The 26610-nt window shown below is 36.5% G+C and overlaps 1 protein-coding gene across 4 annotated transcripts in view; it reads left to right on the top strand.

The window, feature by feature from the left end:
• The window catches only part of GRIA4 (glutamate ionotropic receptor AMPA type subunit 4), a 360991-nt gene that overhangs the window by 266367 nt on the left and 68014 nt on the right, over positions 1-26610 (top strand). For all 4 annotated transcript variants that reach the window (XM_008064832.2, XM_008064829.2, XM_008064830.2 and 1 more), the window contains exons 5-8: positions 9375-9428; positions 18380-18538; positions 23778-23945; positions 25758-25862. In XM_008064832.2, the coding sequence (XP_008063023.1) occupies positions 9375-9428; positions 18380-18538; positions 23778-23945; positions 25758-25862 (486 nt within the window). The remainder of the gene's footprint in view (positions 1-9374; positions 9429-18379; positions 18539-23777; positions 23946-25757; positions 25863-26610) is intronic.

Genomic DNA, 26610 nt, shown 5'->3' with positions numbered 1-26610 from the left:
AATCACTTTGATTTAGTCAGAAAGGTAATAGAACAAATGTATTCCTAATCCTCCCTTTAACCACATAATTGAATACTACTTTCTTATTGATATAGGTTTCTTTCCAATCTTATATACAATTCATGCTAAGTCAAGATTCGATTATGAAAGGAAATTAAATTGTGTCATTTTTACAAAAAAAAAGTTCACATGATTATTGGCAAATGGAAAAATAGAAGAAAGATCAAGATTGGAGATAAAAAATTTATTTTCTATTTTTAAAGTTTTGTCCCCCAGGGCTACATACACCAAATGGTTATTATATTCATCCAAAGTCTAGGCTTAAATTGCCCTCTGTATTTGCCTAATGGCCTTCTTTTTAAAACCACCGCACCCGTACAGGGGAGTGGGGGTGGAGATATATAGTACCACCTACATGAGATATCAGGTCCCAGACAGGAATTTTGGCAAATTGCTAAGTGCATGTTTAGCACAGAAAACAAACATTTAAATCAAAAATGCGCTGGATTTTCTCAGAGAAAAGGAATAAGGCTATTCCAAGACAGAAAGAACTGCAAAGACAAGGAAGTCTGAAAAATTGGTCAACCTAGTTTAATCCGGAGAGGTATTTTGTCCTGTCTTTCCTCTCTGTAGTTGTGCCTTTTTTTAAAAAAAAAGTAATTTTGGAGTTATTCATTTGAACATATATAAAGAGGTTTATGCAGAAAAGTTTTTACTCGTTTAAGAGAGGGTATCTGCTTATATCTATGTCCTCTCTACAAGAACCTGAATCTCCATTATCTAACTATTTGAAGCATAACATAGTAAAGCCTAAATAAGCTCAAATGCAAAGAAAACATTCTGCTGAAATAAAAGCAAAGAGAATAACTTGGGGGTTATATATCTGACATGACAATCACAATTTCATATGTTAAATGTAACTTCAAACATGCACATTTTAAGGCCCATGACCAAAAAGTTATTAGCAGAAATTATTAAATACTGAAGGAGATGCTATCGCTGAAATATGAAGAGAATGTATTTTATGGTCTAGTTGAGTTATTATTGTGGATAAAGATAATCAACATTGAAGGGAAATAGAAAAATGCTGCTAAAGCAACATTTATGTCGATGTCAAAGCAACACGAAGTTTGAAATGTACATGAGAGTTAAGGATGGAGGTGAGTGAAAGGAAATGCTCTAAGAATGTCCTTAAACAACCTTTTAAAACTGCACTACAGAACTGCATACTCTAGCACTTGAGACTTCTCTATGCATTAGCATATTGAAGTCTCTAAAAGTTCCTACAGCAAAGAAAACTCTAAACCTTATTTAACCTAGTGTTCCTTGCAAAATTGGCCATAAAACAATTTTTTTCTGCAGGTACCTCTTTATATTTTATTTGCCTTGTTTCATCCAGGAAAATAAGGGAAAATTTGAATTAAGAAAAGTGAGGAAAGAACTTTTGGATAATAATGTCTCAAAGATGAGCTAAGAAAAGAAATATAAAAGCAGGAGGCTAAGCTGGGGAACATGATACATTAACAGAAGCCTCCAAGAGCCAATGGCTCACATATAGGAGAATTACAGAATCATAAACTCTCAAGTTGACTGGATCTTAGAGGGCATTCATCCTATGAACATCTTCACAAAGTGCTTATACAGTCCATGGTTGAACAACTGGGTTTTCTCTTGAGCGTACTTGACCTTAAAATTCAGCAAGTGTTCCCTCATAATTATATATCCCTTTGAAGCATACTTAACAGTATGTGATATTTGAAGATTATTCCCAACTATCCTTTTGAGTTTTCTTTATAATCCAAGAATAGAGATTTACTCATTGGTGATATATCCAATTAGTGACATCTCAAAAAGTGAGATATTCTGATTATCTTCTAATTAATAAATTAATTTATATACAACTATATATATAATTCTCATTTTTGATGAGTACACCATAAAGTGTTTTTAGTACGGAACTGTATTGTGCATAGTTTAATCTTTAATTGATTAATTTTGGCTTCTTGCACATAAATAGGATTATCTATTGGATTAAGTTGGATTGCATTCATTTAGAATATATACATGAACTATCATCTTAAATATACGCCTGGGAGAGTACAAGCCGCACAAAACTAAATACAAGTTATTTCACATTTTCTGCTAATTATCTCTATGATGGAGATATGAGTAAATTGAAACCCAGACTTTGATGCCATAAAGTTCACCTGACAGTTCTTTGTCTGTGTCCCTGTCCCAGTCTCATGCAAAATAGAATTAGGAACACCTTCTGTAAACGCTTTTATTCAAATAAACAGTTGTTCACACAGGAGATTATTTACAAATAAATGAATTGTAGCTTTGTTTTATTATGAGAAAGCTGGTTTTTTGTCATAAACAGGTTTGGTACTTATCAAATATCTAACGTGATAGGGAATGTCCATTCTCACAAATATCTGCTGTGTTCATGTCCCCTTATGAAAGACATATTAATATTGGCCAAAAATAAGTCATTGTTCTAAATTGCTATGGTCTAAAGGAGGGGACAGGGTATAGTGGAAGGGATATGGAAACTGTAGTTTAAAAGACCCAGCTGGAGTTCCAACTTTGTCACTTAATGACTGTATTTACTGAATATGCTTGTTTTTAAAAGCAAAGAACTACCCTCTCCACCTACACCTTATGAGAATTGTAGTTCTATTGTTTCTACAAAATGTCTCTTTAATTAAAAAAGATCAGGCTTCTAGCTGGTTCTTTCACGCAATTCTGTGAGCTTCAAATTCATAATTGCAAATGCCATAGAATTCTTTATGCCTCTTTGCAAATATTTTAAATCTCTAAGTTAAAATGCTATTAAATCAAAATGGAGCTCTGCTAAGAGATGCTCCTCGTTAACACGATGAGAATCATTATTCAAGCCTTGTGGATGTAGAGTTTTAGAACCACCATGAGAGGCAGAGAGAAGGGTACATTCTGCAATGTGCTTTTCTGTAGCCATTGACAGTAATACAGTGGGATGAAGAGAAAGAGCAGAGAAGCAGAAATTAAACAGCAGAATTTCAGTACTAGCTTTTCACTCTGTAGTTCTAGGACCCCATTCAAACCATATCTATTGTAGAACTCTGAGTTTGCTAATGGATAAAATTGAGAAGAGGTGAATTTAAAGTGATCTAAAATCTGTAACCTGAAAGGATGAACCCGGAGGATTTTTTTTTTTAACATGTGGAATAAAGTCAAAGAAAGAAATAATAACAAACTATTACAAAGAATGGGTATCTGTAAGTAAGGCAAAAGAAGAAATCGCTTGTTGAAAATACAAAGAATTTATTCAATAAAGATACAAAATCATTGCTATTTTCCTATGAAAAAGAATATACCTTCTTCATCAATTTTAGATACCCAAATAAAAGTATAGTGTTTTATGCAACTTGAGTCCTTAATTATACCAAGAGATTAGAGACTCTCAGGTATAACAAAAAGGTGTTACACTACCGAGATGGAAAACTTGGGACAGTTTGCCAACAAAAGTCACTTTCCATCATTAATTCTACTACTACACTGGTGAGTTTTTACCTGGAGACTTCATAGTCTTACTTCCCCCAGAAGCTCACCTTAAGACAAGGATTTTTGTAAACAGTTTATTTGGGAGGTGAAGAAAAGACTGGAAGGGAAGTGGAGAAATACAGTCAATAAAAGGTGCATTTATCAACAAATTGCCATTTGAGTGACAGTGATTTAATCCCATTTTGAATGAGTGTCAACTCATTACTGGAGGTGACTAGTGTACGACACACACTTAGGAATCATCTCACTTGTGGGGGCGAGGGAGTTGGAGTATTTATGTGCCAACTTCTGTTATCATAAGCAAACTGGTGGGAAGGAGGGCATCGATGCCCTGGCTCTTCTGACCTCTTTTCCATCCAAGGACAAAGTGAGTTCTAGACACTGGCAATGACCTTGAGGCAAGGCAATTCAATTTCTAGTAGTTGGAAGATGGGACATTATGCATTGCGATGGCAAGGGCAAAGACATACGTGGGACATAGTGTCTATTACAGTGACTGACCAAGGCGACATCGGACTTCATGTCTGTACAAGTTTCTGAAGTCCAAAGAAGGACTTTATCCCAATGTCTTTTACTGGAGGTCAGCCAGACTTTGCAAGGAACTTCCAGTGAGAGAGGTCAGTCACTACTTTGAGAGGCAGCCCTTTATAAGCAACTCTCTTTCTCTTTTCCCTTCCTCCAAAAAACAGTTCTTTCTAATTAGCAACTTTTATAATCTTGAACATTTCCAAGTGTAAAAGAAAATTTAAAAATACGAACAGCCGGGCTTGGTGGCTCAGCCTGTAATCCCGCACCTTTGGGAGGCTGAGGTGAGTGGATTGCCTGAGCCCGCGGGTTCGAGACCCGCCTGGGCAGCGAGACCTCATCTCTACAATAAATCAAAAAATCAACCGGGCGTGGTAGCACATGCCTGTAATTCTGCCTACTCGGAAGGCTGAGGTGGAAGGATTGCCAGAGCCCAGCAGGTCGAGGCTGCGGTGGCCGGGAGCGGCCACTGCACTCCAGTCTGGGCAACAGAGTGAGACTCCAACTCAAAAAAAAAAAAAAAATACGAGCACACACATGCACACAAATATATATGTGCATACAAACAAAGCTCCACATACAAATGTGTATGTACATGTGCATATTTCTTTCTCTTACAATATTTGGTAGACGCTCACATTCCCTATCTTCCTCCTAAATCTCTTCCCACACTCAATAGCCTTAGTTATTTGAGCTCTGAAGTACTTTATTTTTCTCACCTCATTTGTACATCGTAGCCTGGAACTATAAAGTCCTGCTGTGAGGGTGTAGTATAAGTCTGTAGCTTGTTTGCAAGAGCTCCTTGCCTTAAATTTTTCTTTTGATGGAACTGAAGTAAAACTAAAGCTTTTATTTTGATCTGCAGTAAAATATTCTGAAGCATTTCAAAAGTCAGCATTCAGGGAACATTTGGGAATTTGGAATTCCAATAGAAAAAAACAAAGGATTGGTAAGAGTGACTGCCTTCACACAAGAAATTTCCAACACTTAACAGGATCTTGGCCCTAACACTTCCAAACGTGTTGCACTGTTTTCTCCATATCACTGAGTTATCTGGAACTGGGAGAGGAATTTCCAGCTGATTTATGAGATAAAATTAAAAGAGAAATGAAAATTATTTAGAGTGTACTATTGCATATCTATAGCTAGAAGGCAGTGTTCAATGGAAGGATCTCAGCTTTGTAGTAATAGTTTGAGGTAATAAACAGAAACTTTTTATAGAAGGCCCCCTGAGTACTTTATAAATCACTGATATGCAAAAGATTAACATAAAATCTGATTGTGGATTAAAGGCAAAACTTTCATTTATTTGGAAGACTCAACTCGATCTTAATATACTAATGTTTATGACATTTATAACCTCATTAGTTTCTTTATTTCTCCATTCAATCAATTTTTGTTTAGTGTCTATTCATTCTTACAATCCCCCTTCTTCTCCCAAGCAAGTGATATCATTCTTGAAACCCACTGCACTCTGCTTTCTTCCCCTGCTCTGTATTTCAGTCATTTCTGTTTGAGTCTCTTCCCCTTATGAGATAATAAACACCCTTGTAACAGCAGCACGGACTGGTTTATCTTTGTAATCCCTGAATCTCCTAATCTTATAGATGGGAAGCTCTCCATTGACATTTGTTAAGCTAAATTGAACTGAAAGGTGAGGTGAAGGTGGAAAGTGTCCAGGATTTATCATTCTCTAACTTCAATCAATGAATAAAGATTCAGAAGCAATATTCATAAAGATTGGCTATGCCATCATTTGTCAATAAAACAATTACAGTGTTTGTCCCTGGCATTTACCCTATTAAAATATATAGGCTGATTCATTATTTGACCAACACTACAGATATTTCTAAACAGCTGTTTCTTTCTTTAAAAAAAAACAAAGAAGGAAAAAAGTAATTAAAGGAATCAGTTAGTCACTTCTCTTAAGCATTTTATTCTTGTAAGGATGAGCTCTTTTGAGAGTGTATGATCAATATCACTTGCATATCCTTCTTAATCTGTTCTACAGAAGTATAAGCAGACACTTGATCATTAGTCTTTGTCTAGTTGTTTCTTCTGTAGTTTTTTTTAAATATAAAAGATGCAGAATGCTCTGGCCCTATATTTTTCTGTCTGTATGAAAAGCCATAATTAATTTTTGCAACCAAGTACTCACTCTAGGCATTGTTTTCCCATGACAACTCAGTCAACCATACTTGAATGAAGGCAGTGCTATTTTATGTTCATCTCTTTCATCTCAGACTGTTTCTTTTCCCTATTTATAAAAGAATAACATCAAATACATAGAGACATAAGGTTTGGTCTGTATCCAAAGTCAAGTCACTCAAATTTTATTTTTTTACATAAGATAGTCTTCACTTTGGTTGAGATTATGAAAGCTACGTAAAATCACAACCATGGCATTGTCAGTTTTACACAATCATTTAAAAATAACTTAAACAACACTCTATTTACAGGACACTATTCAATGGAGTGTAAATTAAATTTTTCACAAAGAAACTTCCATCTGGTGATAGATACTTGGCAGGGGGAACAAGATCTGGCTTTAAGCCATGACCATCCCAGGTCGGAATAGTGGGTGAATTCTCTGTTGTGCAAAGGCAGCGAGACCATCACAGCAGTTGGTGCAGCATATTTGCATTCTCCCAGCCAAGATCTAGCTCAGCAAAGATGTGCTGTCTCTAGCATCACCAGTCAGGTAAATACAGCTCCCAATTCTTCTCCCTGAGGCCCTCAGCCCCCAGAATGTTGCCACCTGTCGAACCCTGCAAGGCCTTTTGTGCCAGGATTTTTGTCCCTTCCAATTGCTTGGAGTTTTATAAGTCCTTACCCTTTGAAAATGTATTGTATCAGCTTTCATTTATTATTGCTCATTGCTAGGCAGTCTAGAACTGGCAGTGATTTCTTTATGGAAACACCCAACACAGAATTTCTACTGGCTCCACATCCTTTTAACATTTACAAGTGTTTGTACCTTACAGTGAATTTTTTTTTGTAAAATTGGCACAGATTTTTGACTGCAGTCACAGAGAAATCACAAGCTGAGAGCGTTAAGAAAAGAGGCAGGGTGGGTGTGAGGGCTTAGAGACAGTGCAAAGAGGCTTAAATAGCCACACCAGAGAAAGTCATGGTGAATCAGCAAGAGATAAATAATGGATTGCTGAGTGGCAAGACGCCATGCTGGGGCCAAATAGCAAGAATCTGTAGTAGACCCAGTAATAGAGTATACAGTTTCCCGACTGGGTACCACCATCAAGTCCCCCCTGATCAAATTGTCTTTTGCACAAGCTAGGCCTGAGATTCCCAGAGAATAAAACAGCTCCAGCCTGCTAGTCCCAGGTTAAATCACTTAGGTCTAGATCACCCAGTAGGGCGACCAATAAAGCTGTTTCATAAACCCAACTTTCTTTACCATCTCATCTGTTTGTTGCTTGTCCTCCTCTTCATGGTGAGATTCTTAAGGGAAGTTCGATTTTAGGTAAATTATGGACTAGATAAACCCGGCCATATAAAACACGGAGAAGTGCAACATAAAATGTTGCAAATGCATGGTTGAACTTCCAAAAAAGTAAAGCAAATCTTTAGGGGCCAAGAATGACAGGCAGTTGTGATGAAGAAAATTGCCACATTGGGTAGTCTGATTGAGGATTTTAATGCACATCCAAGAAGTGAAACTTTGTGCTCAGTTAAGGCAAAAAATTAGACCAAGGTTTAATGTTTTTAGAAATATAAAGCAAGGCTCTCTGAGGGCAACAGCCCAACTAAAGAATAGAGCAAAAGAAAAAAAATTGTCACCCATATAGGGAGGGAGTCAGCTAAATGCTTCTGTCTTGGCCAGGGCTTGGTGTGATGAAGGAAATATTTTCTCTGAAAATTTTTCATGACAGCCTTGCTCTTTTAGACAGATTGCAATTTGACTTTATACCACACACTGTGGTCTGGGAATCTAGTAGCTGGAAATTATCATAAAGGAGGCCCCAGGCCAGTGATACCAACACTGCAGTATCTATTAGAGGGAACACAGAACATCATTGAAGGGATATTTTAAGGGATATTGGTTGAGAATTTCCCAGAATTGTTGCAGGGCAATCAAGCCTCAAAGTCAAAAAATACAGCAAATCCTAAACATTATAAGCAGGAATTAAGAAGTAAAAAGCTAAACTAATTGTAACTGACATTGCAGAACTTTAAAGAAAAAAGGTCCTAGATATACTCAAAAGGAAAAGATGAACAGAAATTTTATTTCACCAATAGCCATGTATGCAACACTGTTTTCCAACATAATTAATATGCTCTGTTTTAAAAAGGGTTTTCTTGTATTTCGTACATAAGTCACCCAATTACAAATAATTATTTTTAGAGACTATCAAAATGCTAAAAGGAACTTAATTTTTGTCTTGGATAATGAAAGTACATGAAAATCGTGAATTGCATTGTTGTCACTGAAGATACTGATGAGGTTACAAAGCTACTTATTAGTAACTGCAGTTAGATTTTTCTCTTATTGAATGAATTTTCCATTTCAGAATAAGAGTTTTAATTTCTAATGCAGGCATAAAATTGTACTTTAAAAAAATTCCTAGTGTTGCTTTTTCTTGGAATATTTGAGTTTTTAATTTTCCAAACATTTTTTTAAAATTAATCTAGCAGAGAGAAAAGCTTCTTGGTCTTTTTCTTATTTTTATCATAAAATATTGCTGTGTCCATATGCAGATGAGAATTAACAGCGTTCTCTGGTGTCAGACATGTCTGAAAACAGAGATTGATCCTTAGAAAAATGTTGCTTGATGCTCAGTCTACTCATAGATAATCATTTGTACCCTTTTAAGACACTGAACAGTCTATCTTACATTTCTATAAATTATCAATAAATTAAGTATGTCCACATTCTTTGAACCAAAATCACTTGTGTTAATGTATTATCCTGAGAAATAAATATGTTGTTGGTAGGTTCAGAGAATTGTTATTTTATTTTAAGAGATTATAATATACTAATTTTTATGAACGAGGTATAGTGAAATAAATCGGTTATGTATAGATATGATTTAAATAAAAGTGGTTTTTTAAGGCATTTTTTAAAAGCTAGAGTCTCACTTTGTTGCCCAGGCTAGAGTACAGTGGATACTTATTTGTAATGTGGCTTTAAAAATTCTTCTAGTTAGATTACACAACTTTTAAAAGGAAAAATATATCATTGTCCCATTATAATTTCACATCGAGTTATGCTAGAATGGTTAATATTTTTAAAAATAATCTTTCAATAACGTTAAATTGATTCTGTCTTATTTGTTATGTCTTCACAGATCGTAAGTGTTGGAAAGCATGTCAAAGGCTACCATTATATCATTGCAAACTTGGTAAGAACTCTATTTTCTACTTTCCATAAGAATTGCTCAAACACTCAGGATTATTTTAACTGTACCTTAAAATAATGCTTCAATAAATGGTTAGATGACGTTACTTTCTAAGTTTTTTATAACATGTGGAATGTTTTATTACAATGACCATTATATTTTTAATATATAATTTAATGTATTTTTATGCAGATCATCTTGATATTTGCCAAAGAGACCTTTAAAACTAATTATAATGGCTACTTTGCTATAATAGCACGTCAAATTAAATAATGACTTTGTCTGAATGATAAATGCTACTTTCTGTATAAAGACTGCCAATAATGGTTATTATATGAATGATCTAAACTGGTCATCTATATTCTCCAATTTTAAAAATAACAGCATATAATAATTATATAAGCAAGTTTTTTAATGGGAATAATCCAATTTTTTTCACAATTGTATCAACTTTTCACATATTATATACAGATAGCTAATGAACAGATATATGCATTTTTGTGATATCCTTGAAGGCCTGAGACAAGTCATTTTAGATTTCTTGGCAAAGCTTACTAAATATTTCTTGTCAACCTTGCAGTTTGAGGGAATTGGCTACAGAGAGTGCCTTCCTCTCTGGCTATATTAGAGTGCCATCTACCCTAAGGGTTTGATCCCCAAAGTGATTTAACCTAGAGAAATTGAGAATGTTTTCTCCTTTTTCTATTTCCATCACATTTATTTAATGAATATCTTGTGCTTGAAGCAGGAAAGGAGAAAAAGAGGCAAAAGATATTTAGATCTGCCCATTTTTTCCATGTAGCAAGCAGGCAGACCATTACACTTTAAGATAAAGCTTTTCAGTCTTTAGTGAACTGGGTCTCCCTGTGAAGCTGAGATAATAAAATACAACATATTGTGAATCCATATTATATTTTGCTTCCCGGATAAAGTATAATTTTGTGACTAAGTGGATTATCATGAAGATGCTAAGAAATTTTAACTTGTCTTTTTTGTTGCTTTCAGTAGTCCTCTAGTTTGGGCATTTTAATATTTTTTATAAAATTATAAACCTTAAAGCAAATATATTCTGGTTTTGATCACCATAAGAGAAAGACTTTATATTATGGTATGTCTGTATTTACAATGACATTGTACAATGATATTCTAATTAATTGTTTTTGTAGTAGCTGGCCTGTCCAAAGGTAGTGAGTTATCTCAATCAATTGTTCATAGTCAGTTGCAGATTGAACTCCCATAGTAAGTAGAGGGTTTTGACATCTATTCTCATAAACAACAGAATTTAAGGAGGAAAAAAATCAATATATTATAAATAGACTATCATTCCAGAAATGAACTTCTGACGTTGGCAAGGTAAATAAACCAATACAATATGGAGTGAAGGCCAGGTGTGGTGGCTCAGACCTATAATCCTAGCACTTTGAGAGACCAAGAGGATTGCTTGAAACCAAGAGCCTAGGCAACGTAATGAGACCTCATCTCTACAAAACATCCAAGGGGGGGGGGGAACCAATAGCCAAGCATGGTGGCCCATGCCTATAGTCCCAACTACTAGGGAAGCTGAGGTGGAAGGATTGCCTGAGCCCAGAAGGTTGAGGCTGTGGTGATATGTGACCATGCCACTGCAGCCTGGATGACAGAGCAAGACTCTAATTCCAAAAAAAAAAAAAAAATGAATGAATTAATATATAACACTCTAATGACCATTGTAGCCTGTCACAAACAGACCTAGTTGATGACAGCATATTTAAGTTATCTAGAATGCCAACATATAAAGTAGAAAAAACATTTTTGCTTGCAGTAGAGAAGAAAAGCATCGCTCTCACTAAAAATAAGCAAGTGCTTATCTTAGTGATTGATATCTTTGTAACGATGATTAAGCAACTGACTTGCACAAATCTACATTATAATACAGTATATTAATGTGATTTGTGTTGACTTATTTATTTATCGCTAAAGGACTGTTACTTACCACATCAAAGTGGTTTTTGCTTAATTGGGCCAAGGCATAAGATTCTCAAACGTGAAGTCAATCCTGAATCAAAACTAAAAGTTGTATTAACATTAAACTTATAGTTGAAAGACTGTTCCTAAGATAAGGAACAAGATAAGAATGTCCCTCTCCTATTGACCATTGTACTAAAGGGTCCATCATGTACAATTAGGCAAGAAAAATAAATAAAAGTATTCTAGATTAAAAAGAAGGAAGATTTTGTATATAAAATTTTCTAAGGACTTTTTTAAAAATTGTAAAACTGATGAGGTCAGCAGAATTGCAGGATGAAAGGTTAATAAACAAAAATCTCTTTTATTTCTACATACTAGCAATAAATTTTTTGAAAATTAAATTAAGAAAATAATTTTATTTATAACTTATGATTACAATTTGCAATCTGGGGGGAGCTGCTACATCTCCAACTCTTCAAGGGTGATTTAATGGTCTTAGTGAAAATCGATTGCTAAAATAGCAATTCTTATGGCTACTTGGTGTCTACAAATATTCTAGAAGATTTAAAATATTTTGTAGTCACAATGGTGAAAACCAAAGTAGAAAGTGTGAAGTCTAAGCCATTTTTTCCAAAAAGTGAAGAATAAAGTTAGACAGACATCAATCTGTGATGCATGAAATTAAATCATGAATTTACAAGCATGCATTTTTGTAGAAGTCAAGGACCTCCCTCATTTAAACAAGGTTAACTAAGGTTCTTCTCTCGGAGAAGCTGAATTTAAATATAGGTATTCCTTGGATTCTTTTAAAATGATAATCCTGTATACCAAGAAACAAAATTTTGTAATGGTCATTAAATTATTTGCCTAAAAAACAAAAAGCAGATTCCACATATTTAAATAAAATAATATTCAAAATTTCTTTACAAGTAAGGATATAAATAGATCATAAATGCTATTTACCATTATTTAAAATGTTCTTGCCATTATTGGTTAGTTGAACTTCTCTTCTTCAATTAACTACTGTTCAATCTCCTGCCACCGTTCTATCCTGATGAAATGGGACCTGACTGATGTTTTCCATGTCCCACTGATCTCTTCAACCTTTGCAGTCATTGCAGTATGTGGGCATCTCACTTCCAGCCAGGCCAAAAGAAGTAGGAAGCCTTTTGCTTATATCTCAAGCCTGACCCTGCTGAGGGTCCCAGAGGGTCGACAGGCGGGTAACACTATCTGAATAGCATGAGCTGTGCCTGACATCTAAATAATTGTCATGCCCCTCCCTGATTCTGAAATTTCTCTGTGATTATCCCTGCCACTATCAAACACTTGCATTTTAAGTATGAGTAGAACTTACAAGACATGGAAGCTTGCTGAAATCTCTTTTTCTCTTCTTCATCCTTTATGTGATTTGTATGTAAGTGAATGTATGATTTATTTAGACAAATCTATCATCTAGAGGTACTGGTGAAAGCATATGCTGTCTTGATAGATTAAGTTCTGTTCCAGAAATTTCCAAGAGACTTAGAAGCAGAAAAACCTTATATGTCTGCTGGTTCATTGTAGTTTGCTTTTTAGAGATTCAAGTAGGAGAATTACTTCCCTGCCTTGCCCACAAACTCTCTTCCCCAGTTCCTCTTTCACCTTGCTGCCAGTTATTTGTTAAAGACTGGTATGTTTATATCATTTCCCTGCTTACATTTTTTCATTGGCCCCTGGCTGCAAACACAGTAAAAGGCATTAAACCTTTCTTTCCTGATCTGTTCTTCGGTGGGTTTTACGTGTCTCACCTCCCTACAGAACTTATGTTTTTCTCAAAATGACATACTGTCCCAATTCTGATCCAACATCCCAGCTTGTGCCATCTCCTACCAGAGCAAACACCAAAACCTCAGCACTGTGCTACTTGTTTCCTTTAGGATAAAGTATTTATAGTTGAACCTGATGCATAAAGAAAGCCATTTAAGATTTTTACCTCTCCTTAACCCCAGAGTCTTTCTCTCAGCCTACCCCTGCCTGTTCCTTTTCCAAATCAAATGAATTCCGGACACCTATGGCTACATTTGTCTTCTCCACCTTAGCGTAGGCATTTGTCTCTACGAGGAGGCATTGACCCCACTCAATCCTAATTAATGGTCCCAGTCATTTTTTCTAGAAAGCTATCCTTATAGAACCACTCTGACAGTCCCTCACCTGGGCACAAACCTCCTTGTGATATAGACTAGAGAATAGAATAGAATGTGTTCATATTTTTTTCCATTTATCAAATCATTGTTTTATACCTCCTCTGCACCAGGTAAGGTCCAACCTCCTGCAGCACAGCTGCAAATAAGGCATTAGCACCAAACTCACTGAGGGCAGAAATGACGTCTTTTTTTTTTTAACCTGATAAAAGAAAAGCGTGCTTGTTCTTACTCTTTGTTGAAATTTTCTAACACCTAGCTTACATCATTATGTTTGTTTTGTTTCTATACTTGCTTTAATTCGTCCTTAAAAATAGATATGTTTATTTTATAGACTGGAAAATGAGGATCCGTGTAATTCACCCAAGATCACACAGATCCTAAGTAACAAAGTCAAGTCTGAAACTCCAGCCTGTCTGATTACAAAGAATAAATACATCCACAAATAAATAATTTACATGAGGAGTAATGCTACACAAGTGGCAGTAACAGCACCAAGTGACCATTCATTTAAGTATTTGCCATACAGCCTAAGGCTCATACCCAAGAGGGATCTAGCCTTGGACACATTGGTTGGTAGTGATATGCACTGCTCCTCCAACAGCCAGATAATTTAAATATGACCACCAATGGCAAAGGTCAACAGGAAGCTGTTGGCGTTGGTTCCACATGCAAGGCAAATTCTTCAAATCTGGCTCTAATGTAGATTTTTAATTTTGAAAAATATATTCAGTTTACATATGAGAAAACATCTAACTCTATCATAAAGAAGTATAAAATTATAAATGTCCAGGACATATAATTAAAGATGAACTGGATCTATTCCTTACCTATCTCCCATCACACCACACCCCCTCCACACACACACTCACACCATTCATGCTTCATTCAGAAGGCAAAGAAATTATGATGCAGAGAGCAAGGTGACTTGTTTACATTCAGGTGTCTGGTCAGTTTCAGAATGAGTACTTGTTATGGTTCCCAAAATTTGCATTCTAGCATGTTTTTATTCAAGGACAATGATCCCTGTTAAGATTTCACCAACTTGGTGACATTGTTTTACTTTTTTCTTTGGGCTTCCTCTGCTTTTCCATTTTTCTCCGTTGAGCATGTCTGACTCTACTATTTATCTGTGTGTGCATGAGAAATGCATACTTTAAAGGAAGGCTCACACACTGTGGGTGGGAATGTAAGTTAGTACAACCTCTATGGAAAACAGTATGGAGATTTCCCAAAGAGTTAAAAATAGAACTACCATTCTCTACCCAAAGAAAATGAAATCATTATATAAAATAGACACCTGCACTCATATGTTTATAGCAGTGCTCCTCATAATAATAAAATCATGGAATCAACTTAAGTGCCCATCAACCAATGGTTAGATAGAGAAAATGTGGCGTACACACATCATGGAATACTACCCAGCCATAAAAAAGAATAAAATGATGTATTTTGCAGCAATGTGGATAGAGCTGGAGGCCATCATCCCAAGTGAAGTAACTCAGAAACAGAAAAGCAAATACCCACTTAGAATTGAGAGCTAAACAATGATTACACATGGACATACAGAGGGAAATAATAGACACTGGGGACTCCAAAAGGAGACAGCATAAAGGGGAGTGAGAGTTGAAAAATTCCCTGTTGGGTACAATGTTCACTATTTGGGTGATGGGTGCACTAGAAGCCCAAACCTCACCATTGAGTAAAATATTCAAGCAGCAAACCTGCACGTGCAATTTTATATACACATTTTTTTAATGCAAGTGCGTACTTTAAGTCAATTTGTTAACAAATTAGTTTTTAATAGATGGTAAGGAGAGATTTTCCCCATTCTACTTGCCATTTCTTCTGCTAACTGCACCAGACTAAATCAATATGATTTAGTCAACTTATGAACCTGAAATGCAAAACAACATAAATGTTATCTTAATCAGATAAAACTTAAAGAATAAGTATTTATTAAACAATGATGTTGTGATAGATTTACCAATCTACATCGTCATCAGGGTATCTGATACCTGTAACTTTAAACACTTTATTTTCCCCCAGAGGATGTATGGACTGAAAATAGACATTAAAAGGAAAATTTAGTTGGAAGTTAATCTGCAAAGGGGTCATTAACCATTGTGAAATTCAAGCAACATTGTAGCCCATCTTCACAAATAGTAAACCTCACCCCAGATTTCCTCCTGCCCTCAGAGACATTATTTACTTAGTTACTAAACCCCTGATCTTTCTAGCTGACTGAGGAGTAACCATTTTTATTACAATTTTGCCCTAAACCCTTCAAAGTTTCCAAATATTCTTTGGATTTTATTGAAATCTAAATGGCCACCAAAGAAACTGTTCCTAAGGAAACCGCTTCACGGTCTAGATTCTATCCATTTTATGTATCAAATTATAAGAAAACATATAAAAAGAAAAATATTACCTGTACTCAAATAGACATAGCTAAAATTAACTGAGCCATCCACCATTCACTCAAGTCATAACTAAAAGAGGTTTATAATGACATGGTAGTTTTTTCCTTTTCTTTCAACATAGCAAAAAGACACAATCAGAGAAATGTGGACTGTTGTTTATTGGCTAGACTTCACATCGCATGGTTTTCCTGAAGGCTGCGGCTTTGCTTGTTTATCTCGCAGCTGTGGATATGCTATGAAGGAAGGCTTGGCGGACCTTCAATTTTAGCCATGACTGAAAGAACATAATAATGTCATCAATTAGCAACTAATGCAATAGTTGAATTACTGTGGCTTTTAGAAAACATTGGAATTATTTGCCTGCCTGTGGGTCTGCCCTATCCTCTGATAGAAGCAAACAAATGTTCAACTGACATTTTACTAGCTGGCGATTGATGGGCAGTGTTTTTTCCATTTCAGAAACATAGATTTGCTTTCTGGTGTCTAGTTTCTTTATCAATGAAATGAGAATGTTACTGATGAGCCGTCAACTTAGCTGGCACATTAATAGGCATAAATATATGTTGAGTGAGTTAATTAATAATAGAGATCATTTACTAAACTCAAGCCAGCTGTACTAGATACTGTAGCATTATCATTCTGCTTTTTGCATGTGGGAAACTTAGGGTTAGAAAGTAACAGAGGTGGGTTTCGAAGTCTAGTTTTTTGTACATGGTATCACTTTGCCTTTCCTATGGATACTATGATAATTAATAACATTTAAACCACACACCTTTGTGTGAGAGTATGCAAGAGCATAAAGTGGCAAAGACCAACTCAAGAGGCAGTGTGTATGGCTGGAATCTTGGTTGTACCTTGCATTTGCTGGATGACCTTGAATCATTTTGCTTCACTCCCCTGAGCCTCAGTTTTCTAATCTGTAGGATAAGGCTAATGATAGGATCTATGCCACATACTTGTTGTGAGGACTAAACTAGATAGTGCCTGGAACATAATAAGCTCAGAATCCATATTAGTTATTAGCTCATATACCTTGACCTCTTGACAGAAATTTTACTCAGTTGCCAGTAGACTTGTCTTGTTTTTCTTAGATAGTCAAACAGCAATGGGAGGAGAAGGAGAAAGAGAAGAAAGGAAGGAAGAGATAGAGGAAGGGAGGGAGAGGGAGAGAAGGGGGGAAGGGAGAGAGAGAGAGAGAGAGAGAGAGAGAGAGAGTTCCAAAGATGGACAAGACACTTTAGATAGACAGGCAACTCCAAGTTATCGTTGCTTCCTGCTATACATTTTACTCCCACAAAGAAAAAAAAACAAACTTTTTATCTCAGTTCCCTCAGCAAAATTAAAATATATTCACATTATCAAAAGAAATTTTATCAAATACCAAGCGAAAACAGAAAGCAATAGAGATACTAGAGACTCATGTATGTGTGTGTGTGTATAATTTACTTTTCTCTGAGCTAATGACGTTGGTTTTATTGATTCACTTCCTCAATATACTTTTTGTTCTCTTCTTGCAATTGTTTGTTTTATACTTTGTATTGAGTGTGCATTCTTTTATAAAAGCACTTTAAATGGTGGGGAGGGGAGGGGCAAATATAAAGCAAAGATGATAGGTATATAGATAGATACATGAATAGATAATAGAAAATAGTTAATAGTTAGAGCTAGATAGCATGATTGATAGATTGGTAGAAAGTAAGAATATAAATGCCTTTCCAGAAATTTTGAAACCCGGAGAGCTACCTCTAGGCCAAAAGAGACAGTGTCATTTCCTCCCAGCTTCTTCATTCCACCGGGTGGATGCTATCCTTTTGTCCCACTGACAGGAATCCCCGAATGGCCTATCTTGCTTTCTTCTCTTGTACTACCATTTCTCGGAACTCTGAGTACCTCAGTCACTAACATCATCAAAGCTTTTATCCTCTCTGGCTCAAATCACAAGCTCTGCCTTCATTTAGACTGCTTTGTAATTAAACCAAAATCCCTTAAAATGATCTCGCCCATCCCAGACTCAGAAAACCATCATATCTTGATATTATCTTCATCTAATTCACATTTGTTTATCTCTACATCAGAGGGCAGCTGTATTCGCAACAGGAGACTTTTTATTGCTATCGTATGCATCATCTTCTGTGTCCCCCTTCAAGCTTCAAAAGTGACATTCATAGTGTTCAATAAATCCTTCAGTTGAACTGAACACTTATATCTATGTCTCATGTATTCAATTTTGAATCACATAATTTAACAGCTAAATTGACATAACTAGATTTTCCAAATTTTTTAGCCATTGCTTTTATTTAAAACCCATTTTTATGCTCACATTGGTCATAATTTTTGTTGCTGTTGAAGAGTTGAGGTGTGTAATAACCAAATTTAACAATCTTTAATATTAATTTTTTAGGGATTCAAGGATATTTCTCTTGAGAGGTTTATACACGGTGGAGCCAATGTTACAGGATTCCAGTTGGTAGATTTTAATACACCTATGGTAACCAAACTAATGGATCGCTGGAAGAAACTAGACCAGAGGGAGTATCCAGGATCTGAGACTCCTCCAAAGGTATTTGTTGGTTTTACCTAATGTATTGCTGACATTTTTGAATGATAGCATAAAAAGTTCGCTATGCAGTTCTTCCATTAACATTTTGTCATAGAGTGGTATAGGAAAGAAGCATTTTGTCATTATAACTACACTGCACAAGCATTTAATAATTCCTAAATTTCTATATTTAAGAGTAAAGTTGTTAGACATTAGATGAAGCAGTTTGCTACTATCATCGCAGTATGAATTTCCTTGAAGAAATTGCATGGGTTTTTATCATTTTGTTAATTAAGTTTTTTAAATATCAGAGATCATCAGTGACTTTTCCACCCAGACAAAGCTATATTTGCAAAGTGATGTTTAATACGTAAGTAAACTAAGATATTGATAAAAATGCAAAATGTACAAGCTTCTGGAAATTTTATCTTTCAAATTAACAGTAAAAGGTCAAGTTGCTTGATTATTTTCTGACTGACATTGTAAAAATGTTATTAATATTTGCCCCCCAAAAGCTGGTACATTTCTGATTGTAAGCACAGTTGTTTTTGTTTGTTTGTTTGTTTTGCTTTGTTTTTTGCTTTTTTCTTACCCGAGTAGATAAATGAATTCCTTAAACAGCATGGAAACGGCAGTGTACGGTTTTTTAAAGTCCAGCTTAGGGACTTTGAGCTTCAGCCCAATAAGGCATCACCATCATCATCATTTCCTAATCTCTCACTGACAGTACGTTTCATGAATGTCAGTAAATGAGTGTTAATACATAATTGGGAAATTCAAGGCTAGAAAAACTCTGATCTAGGGTTGGTGTGTTTCAGCTCTTTCATTCCCTTCCATTTCACTTTATACATAGCCAGTATGAAAAGCGATCATTATAACTCCTTCGTACTGGCTATGTTAATTTCCCCTCTGTGATACTGGAATTTGGCTAACTAGTCATGCCATCTTCATTCACCTACAGAATCATGGGATTCCAAAACAGAGCATTATTAGCTGCCCCTTATGTGCTATGCACTGTAGTCCAACCCTCAGATTTTATAGATGAAATTCATGCAGGATATTACATTGATCCAAAGACAGCCAGTCAATGTATTGAATTAATATCTTGCATGAACTCATCTGTAAAATCAGAAGGTGCTTATATATATTAATATGAATATTATTCATCATATGAATAATACAACGATTCAGAATATGAATAATAATATAAGAATTCATATAATTCTCTTATCATTCACAGCTCTTGGCCTGATGCTAGGTATTTGGCAGCTATTTAATAAATATATACAATATAATCAGTTCTCATTATTTACAGTAGTTATGGTCAATAACGTCTTTTCAAATAGTGAATGTTGAGCCATTGCTCTCAGGGGAAATACAGGGTTAAGTTCTATAAGCCTCTGGATACAATATTTTTGTCAACCACTCAGTACATAACCTTGTTTTATGTGCATTTCTGTTTAAAGAAATTTTATTTAATCTATTGTTGATTCATTGAGTTCATGGCCAACAGCACTCATGCCGAATAAAGCTATGCCAATAACTCATGCCTGAATGAGGCTTATTTAACTTGTGTATTTTCTTCACAAGGCCCATCACAGCCTTCTTGCACTCAGGAACACTAGACAACACTTCAACACTATGCTTTGGGACCATTTTAAACAGTGAAATCATCAGCAAAAAGCACTAAAACTGCGGAAAACACGGCACTAAATAGGACACAAAAAGGGCACTTGTTTACAGTATGAGAGCAAACAAGAAAACAGAGTATCTCTTTGTTCAGTCACAGCTGGGACCTTGCGTATAGAGTGACTCAAATTTTTCACTGCAATAGACGTGCCCACAAATAACTACGAAAGTGCCGCGAGTATTGACTTGAGGGTCACAAATAAAACTTGCCATGTCAGAAAATTCAAAAATATAGAATCCATAAATAACGAGGATGGATGGTGCTCATTTAACTCATACCTTAATCAGTATTTCAACCAAAAATAAAAGTATGATTTCTGATCAGGGTGTCACGTACCTGCACTGAAACAAATAGACAAAAACACGAGCAAAAAATAATCTTCTGGAATAAAACTCTTCCCTTCTTCCTTGACTAGGCCAAACAAGTCTTTCTTTCTTTCTTTCTTTCTTTCTTTCTTTTTTTTTTGAGCTGGAGTATCACTCTGCCACCCAGACTGGAGTGCAGTGGCCGCTCCTGGCCACCACAGCCTCGACCCGCTGGGCTCCGGCGATCCTTCCGCCTCAACCTTCCGAGGAGCCGGAATTACAGGCGTGTGCTACCACGTCTGGCTGATTTTTTGATTTATTGTAGAGATGAGGTCTCGCTGCCCAGGTGGGTCTCGAACCCGTGGGCCAAACAATGGCATGACCCTCTGCTCCCCTTCCCACCCTCCAGCCAAACAGAACTGCCCTACATTCTTCCACTCAGCAGTCCCTGGTCATTTGTTTCTACCTCTAAAGTCCTGCACCTTCAGATCTGCTCAAATCCAACCATCTTCCAAGACCTTATCTCAAACATCACATCCTCTGTGAAATCTTTTCTTGTTTGCTTTTTCTCCCTCAGACTCTCCATCATACTTGTTTAGGTAATCCTCACCAAGGATTTAACGGGATTATTTGCATTCTTTCCGTTTCACTCCTATGAACACCTCCGGGGCAGTAACCATCAATTCCTCATCTTTGTGGTTCTTGTCATTCCTAGCCAGCATGTAATACATTTTTCAAAGAGCTCTCGGCTATGATATGAAATTTTATTCTCATAATTTTATTCTCATAATTTTATTCTCATAATGAGCATAGGATTCTCATTATGAGCATATTCTCATAATCATCATTACCTTGTTGTATCTGATTTTGCTCTGTGTTGTGCGCCATAACTGATGACGGCGCTCCACACTCCTATAAACCTACCAGTGGCAGAGCTAGAATTCATCCCAGTCCTTTCTTCTCCAAGCCCATACTCTCTCTACTGCACTGATTCTGCCCATTTCTATCCTGTTATCCACAACCCTTAGTAAACAGAACTCATTCCACCCTTCTGATCACTGGTCAGAACAGCCAATTACTCTAGCTCACTGTTTACCCAGCCCCAAAATGAAATGTTTGCTTAATAAGAGTCTTCTAGATGCCTTCTCCAAGTTGTCTGCCCATAAATAGGATTCCCTGAGCTCCAGCTCAATAAGGCACACAGAAAAGAATTACATCCCTTGAAAAAGTAAAACCGATTTTACCCCATCTCAACACTCTACGACCTGCCAGATTCCAGGCCTTTGCTGCTCCAGGCCTTTGCTGCTCCAGTGCCTTTGCTCTGCACAGCACTGTGTGATACCTGTTCTTTTTTCTAGTTCACTTATTTCACTAAAATGGGTGAACTTTTTACAACACAGTCAGTGAATTTGCTTTTCAGTGTCATCTCTTCTCAGCTTTTTTTTTTCCTTTTGAAAAAGCCACAATATTTTTCTTTTTCCCTCCTTTGCTCCTGAAATACTAGCACTGCATTTTTCTCTCAGTCTTTGTATCTATAGCAAGCTTCATGTTATTCCTTGCTTTTATTTTCTTGCCTTTTGAAAAAGATGATTCAGGCTGGGCTCGGTGGCTCAACCTGTCATCCCAACACTTTGGGAAACTGAGGTGAGTAGACTGCCTGAGCCCGGAGGTTTGAGACCAGCCCAGGCAACTTGAGGAGGTCTCGTCTCTACAGTAAATCAAAAATGAGCCAGGGGTGGTAGCGCGCACCTGTAGTTCCGGCTATTTGGAAGGCTGAGGTGGAAGGATCGTGGAGCCCAGCAAGTCGACACTGGGGTAGTCGTGAGCATGCCACAGCACTCCAGCCTGAGCAACGGAATGAGACTCCAACTCAAAAAAAAAGAAAAAGAAAAAGATGATTGGATGGATTTCTCTACTCAAAGACGCATGCATCCAGTCAGGCAGAGGAGGAAGTACAATCATTTTTGATGTAGTACTTGACCACTTGAATTTTTCTCAACTACTTCAAATTTATCGTGTCCTGTTTCTTGCAGGAAATCTCTTAATTTACATGTTCTTATAAATCCTTCTAATGCAAGCTTTTTAATCACATCCTATGCTATTGAACAGTTCTTTGCTAGAATTAATATTCCTTATTTTATCCCAAGTTTTACTTTCCATCTTCCTTGGAATGCTGGCTGCTATGTTTAGTAGTCATTTTGCCTATGTTTATTTTCTACAATTGGAATTTCAAAAGATTTTTCTTCATTTCAAAGCAGAAAGAAATCAAGGAGATCATCTGGTCCATTTCTAAAGTACACACCTACTGCTCGTACTAGCACAAAATATGTTAATCATACGGAATGACCATATGGAATTTCTGAAGGAGATAATGTAATTTTTATCATGATTGGTAGTTAATACTCTGTCATGCTTCAAGAAAATAGTACCCTATTTCCGTGTGTTTAGTAATTCTCTCATCAACGCTACCAAAAGTGATCTGTTTTTATTTTCACCTTTTAAAAAAGCAAGATTTTCATATCATTCCTCACTTACTCCCCTAATCTTAACCTTTTTCTGGGGGCTTACTCTTTTCTCAAAGAGAAGCATGGTGTGACTATCAGAAAGCAAATGTTCTACACTTCATATCTCCACTTTGATTCTAGGGTATGCTGGAAACTTAAGGAAATGGCTTAACCTTCCTGAGCAACCTCATTGGATATAACAACAATCATTCCTTAGCACAGTGACTGATATCTACACAGTTGCTGAATGAGTAGATGTTATTTCTGGCATCACATTTCGGAATAACAATAAGCCATTCCACTCATTCTTCTGGGAGACTAAACAAAGATACATGTCAATAAACATATTAAATCCTGGGGAACACTGTTAGGCATTTTGGAGAAAGAAAAGATTAAGACAGCTCAGACTTCCTGAGGCTCAACCACGGCAACACACTACAAGGCAGACTGTAACAACACAGCACTTAGCTTTTTAATACTTTAGCTATTTGTACTTGGACACAATGGGAAGGCCTCACCTAAAGGTCTTTCTGCTCCCAACTGAGGGATAACTGTGTGTTAGAATTTCTATTTTACAGAGTAGGTTATTTTCTTTTTAAGTCAGAATGATAAGATTTGTCATATAATCTTTGCATTAAAGTGAAGATAGAAACTAGAAATAGAATGGTACTTTGTGTCATAAATCCACAGAGACCACAAGACATCCCTGATGCTTGATAAGACTTTAACATTTATTATTATAATTGCTTTCATTTGGTTAGTATACTTCTGCTCTGACTTATGATGGAGTTCTTGTGATGGCTGAAACTTTTCGAAATCTTAGAAGGCAGAAAATTGATATCTCAAGGAGAGGAAATGCTGGCGATTGTCTAGCCAATCCTGCCGCTCCGTGGGGCCAGGGAATTGACATGGAAAGGACGCTCAAGCAGGTAACTCACAATTTGACTGAAGTTCAATTATTTTGTGGTCTTGCGTAAGTAGAATGTTTAGAAAAATAGACTAATTTATTTGGGCATAGATACATATTATAATTGCCATTTTAATGTACCAAGCCAGCATCATCTTTGACACATTTCCGGTACAATACAGGGTAGAATTTTGCTGTTTATATGTTATGCTTAGTCAGGAAGCTAAGTTTTGCTGCAGTAATAAACAACCAAAATCCCGGTGGCTTAAAACCACAAAGAAGCTGTGCTCACTCAAAATTCACCCACTACATTAGCAGGTGCATTTTTGAGACATTTATGGGTAGGATGCAGGGTGGACTCTTGCTGTTTACATTTTATGTGTAGTCAGGATAAGCCAAATTATGCTGCAGTAATAAAAAAAACAAAATTCCAGTGGCTTATAACAAAGAATCTGTGCTCACTCAGACTCTACTCACTAGATTAGCAAGTCCATTTTTGAGACATTTCTAGGTAGAATACAGGGTAGACTCTTGCTGATTATATTTTATGCATAGTCAGGATAAGCCAAGTTTTGCTGCAGTAGTAAACCACCAAAATCCTGGTAGCTTAAAACTTTGAAGAAGCTGTGCTCACACAAACTCTACCCACTAGATTAGCAGGTGCACTCAGCTCCTTGGAATCATTTGAGGACCCAGGCTGGAAGAACAGCTACCAGCTTGAGTGTGACAAAGGAAAACAGATTGTTGTGGGGAGGTTTTGAATCATCAATTAAATATGTGGCTCAACAATGGCACTTGTCACATCTAATTACAACTGATATATCAGCAAAAGTATCACAGGCTTAGTTAGCCACAAGTGGTTAAGGGAGTCCAAGCCTACCTTGAACCCAAGGAAGAACTAGAAGTACTTGGCAAACACAACTAAAGACTACCTCAGTAAATTGTTAAATTGCCATGTAAACTTGGATCAAATAATCGGTTTATTTTAGTCTTTTATAGTTACACTAGCACTACTTTTCAAATAATTAAGATTATATGTATTTAATGTTACACTTTGAATGTTTTGAAATGTCGTGGGTCCAAAGTATAAGTAATTAAAAGCAAATTGTGTAATCCCACACCTTTGGGAGGCTGAGGTGAGTGGATTGCCTGAGCCCGCGGGTTCGAGACCCGCCTGGGCAGCAAGACCTCATCTCTACAATAAATCAAAAAATCAGCCAGGCGTGGTAGCGCATGCCTGTAATTCCGGCTACTCGGAAGGCTGAGGCGGAAGGATCGCCAGAGCCCAGCAGGCGAGGCTGCGGTGGCCGGAAGCGGCCACTGCACTCCAGTCTGGGTGACAGAGTGAGACTCCAACTCAAAAAAAAAAAAGCAAATTGGTGATAAAATATACCTGAATTTTTTCAAAAATATGTTTGTATGTTTTCACTTCTTATAGCTAAATCTTCATATTAGCTAGGTAAAAATATGATCTATCATGGGTATCAGGGCTACTTAATTCATTATGTGGATATATAGATAAAGCTGAAAAGTAACCAAACCATTCCCATAAAAATATTTTATAATTGAGAACGAATTCTGTTATAGTGAAAACTTTATAATATTAAAATGAATAAAGCCCCTTCATCTTCCAGGTATGTAGCAGAATTGCTTACACATCCTTTTGATATTCCTCTTTCAGATTCTATCCCAATAGTTCAAATGCTCGATGGCATTTCAGTAAGTTGTTGATAGTTCTACCTCCTTGTGTAGTCGTAAACCTATCAGATGAAGTTGAGATGTCTGTAAGTGAAATGATAAATGAATACATGTGTGGGTTTCCCTTTTCACTCAGGTTCGAATTCAAGGGTTGACAGGGAACGTTCAATTTGACCACTATGGACGCAGAGTCAATTACACAATGGATGTGTTTGAACTAAAGAGCACAGGACCTAGAAAGGTGAGACAAATCACACTGGGGGCAAAAAAAAAGGAAAAGCTTCTGTTTTCTTACTTTGCATTTGATACTCATAAAGGCATATAGGAGAAAGATAGCTGGATGGTCTACATTTTAAAAAAATATGTGAGTACTTACAAATCTGTATGTAGTACTTTCTTGATAGCCTATGCTGAAATAAATTCTTGTCATATGATTGATATTCAATGGTGTACCCAAGCTGAAGCAAACTAATGTATATACTGTTTATATCTTTTATCCAAAATTGAAACACTACTTGGAAGGGGAGGCTTAGCATGAAGAATCCCACAAAACAGCATTGACTCTGCAGGACAGAACACAATGGAGTCAAGAGACATATGCACCTCATGTAGTCATTTATGAAATCATTAGAGAGAGTACAAAGCAAACTACTTCGAGTGGATGGGTATATTTAGAAAAGGCTGGATATTCTTGAAGTAAGCAAGTAGACAGATTCAAATGAGAAAAAGAGAAAGGAGAGAGAAGAGTATTAAGACTATTGTTAGGCTTCAGAGGGAGAGAAACACCTAAGTTGTTCAAATGCCAGATTCTTGGATTTGAGAAGGTAACTTCACTGGGCTTAAGAAGTGACTAAGTGAGCCGGGCTCGGTGACTCAGCCTGTAATCCCGCACCTTTGGGAGGCTGAGGTGAGTGGATTGCCTGAGCCGGCGGGTTTGAGACCCGCCTGGGCAGGCGAGACCTCATCTCTACAATAAAAAATCAAAAAAT

Source organism: Carlito syrichta, unplaced genomic scaffold, assembly GCF_000164805.1.
Source record: "Carlito syrichta isolate Samal-C Ts95f unplaced genomic scaffold, Tarsius_syrichta-2.0.1 Scaffold308079, whole genome shotgun sequence".
NCBI classification, from domain to species: Eukaryota; Metazoa; Chordata; class Mammalia; order Primates; family Tarsiidae; genus Carlito; species Carlito syrichta.
The sequence above is the reverse complement of the archived record's forward strand: the minus strand, read 5'-3'. Positions and strand labels throughout refer to the sequence as shown.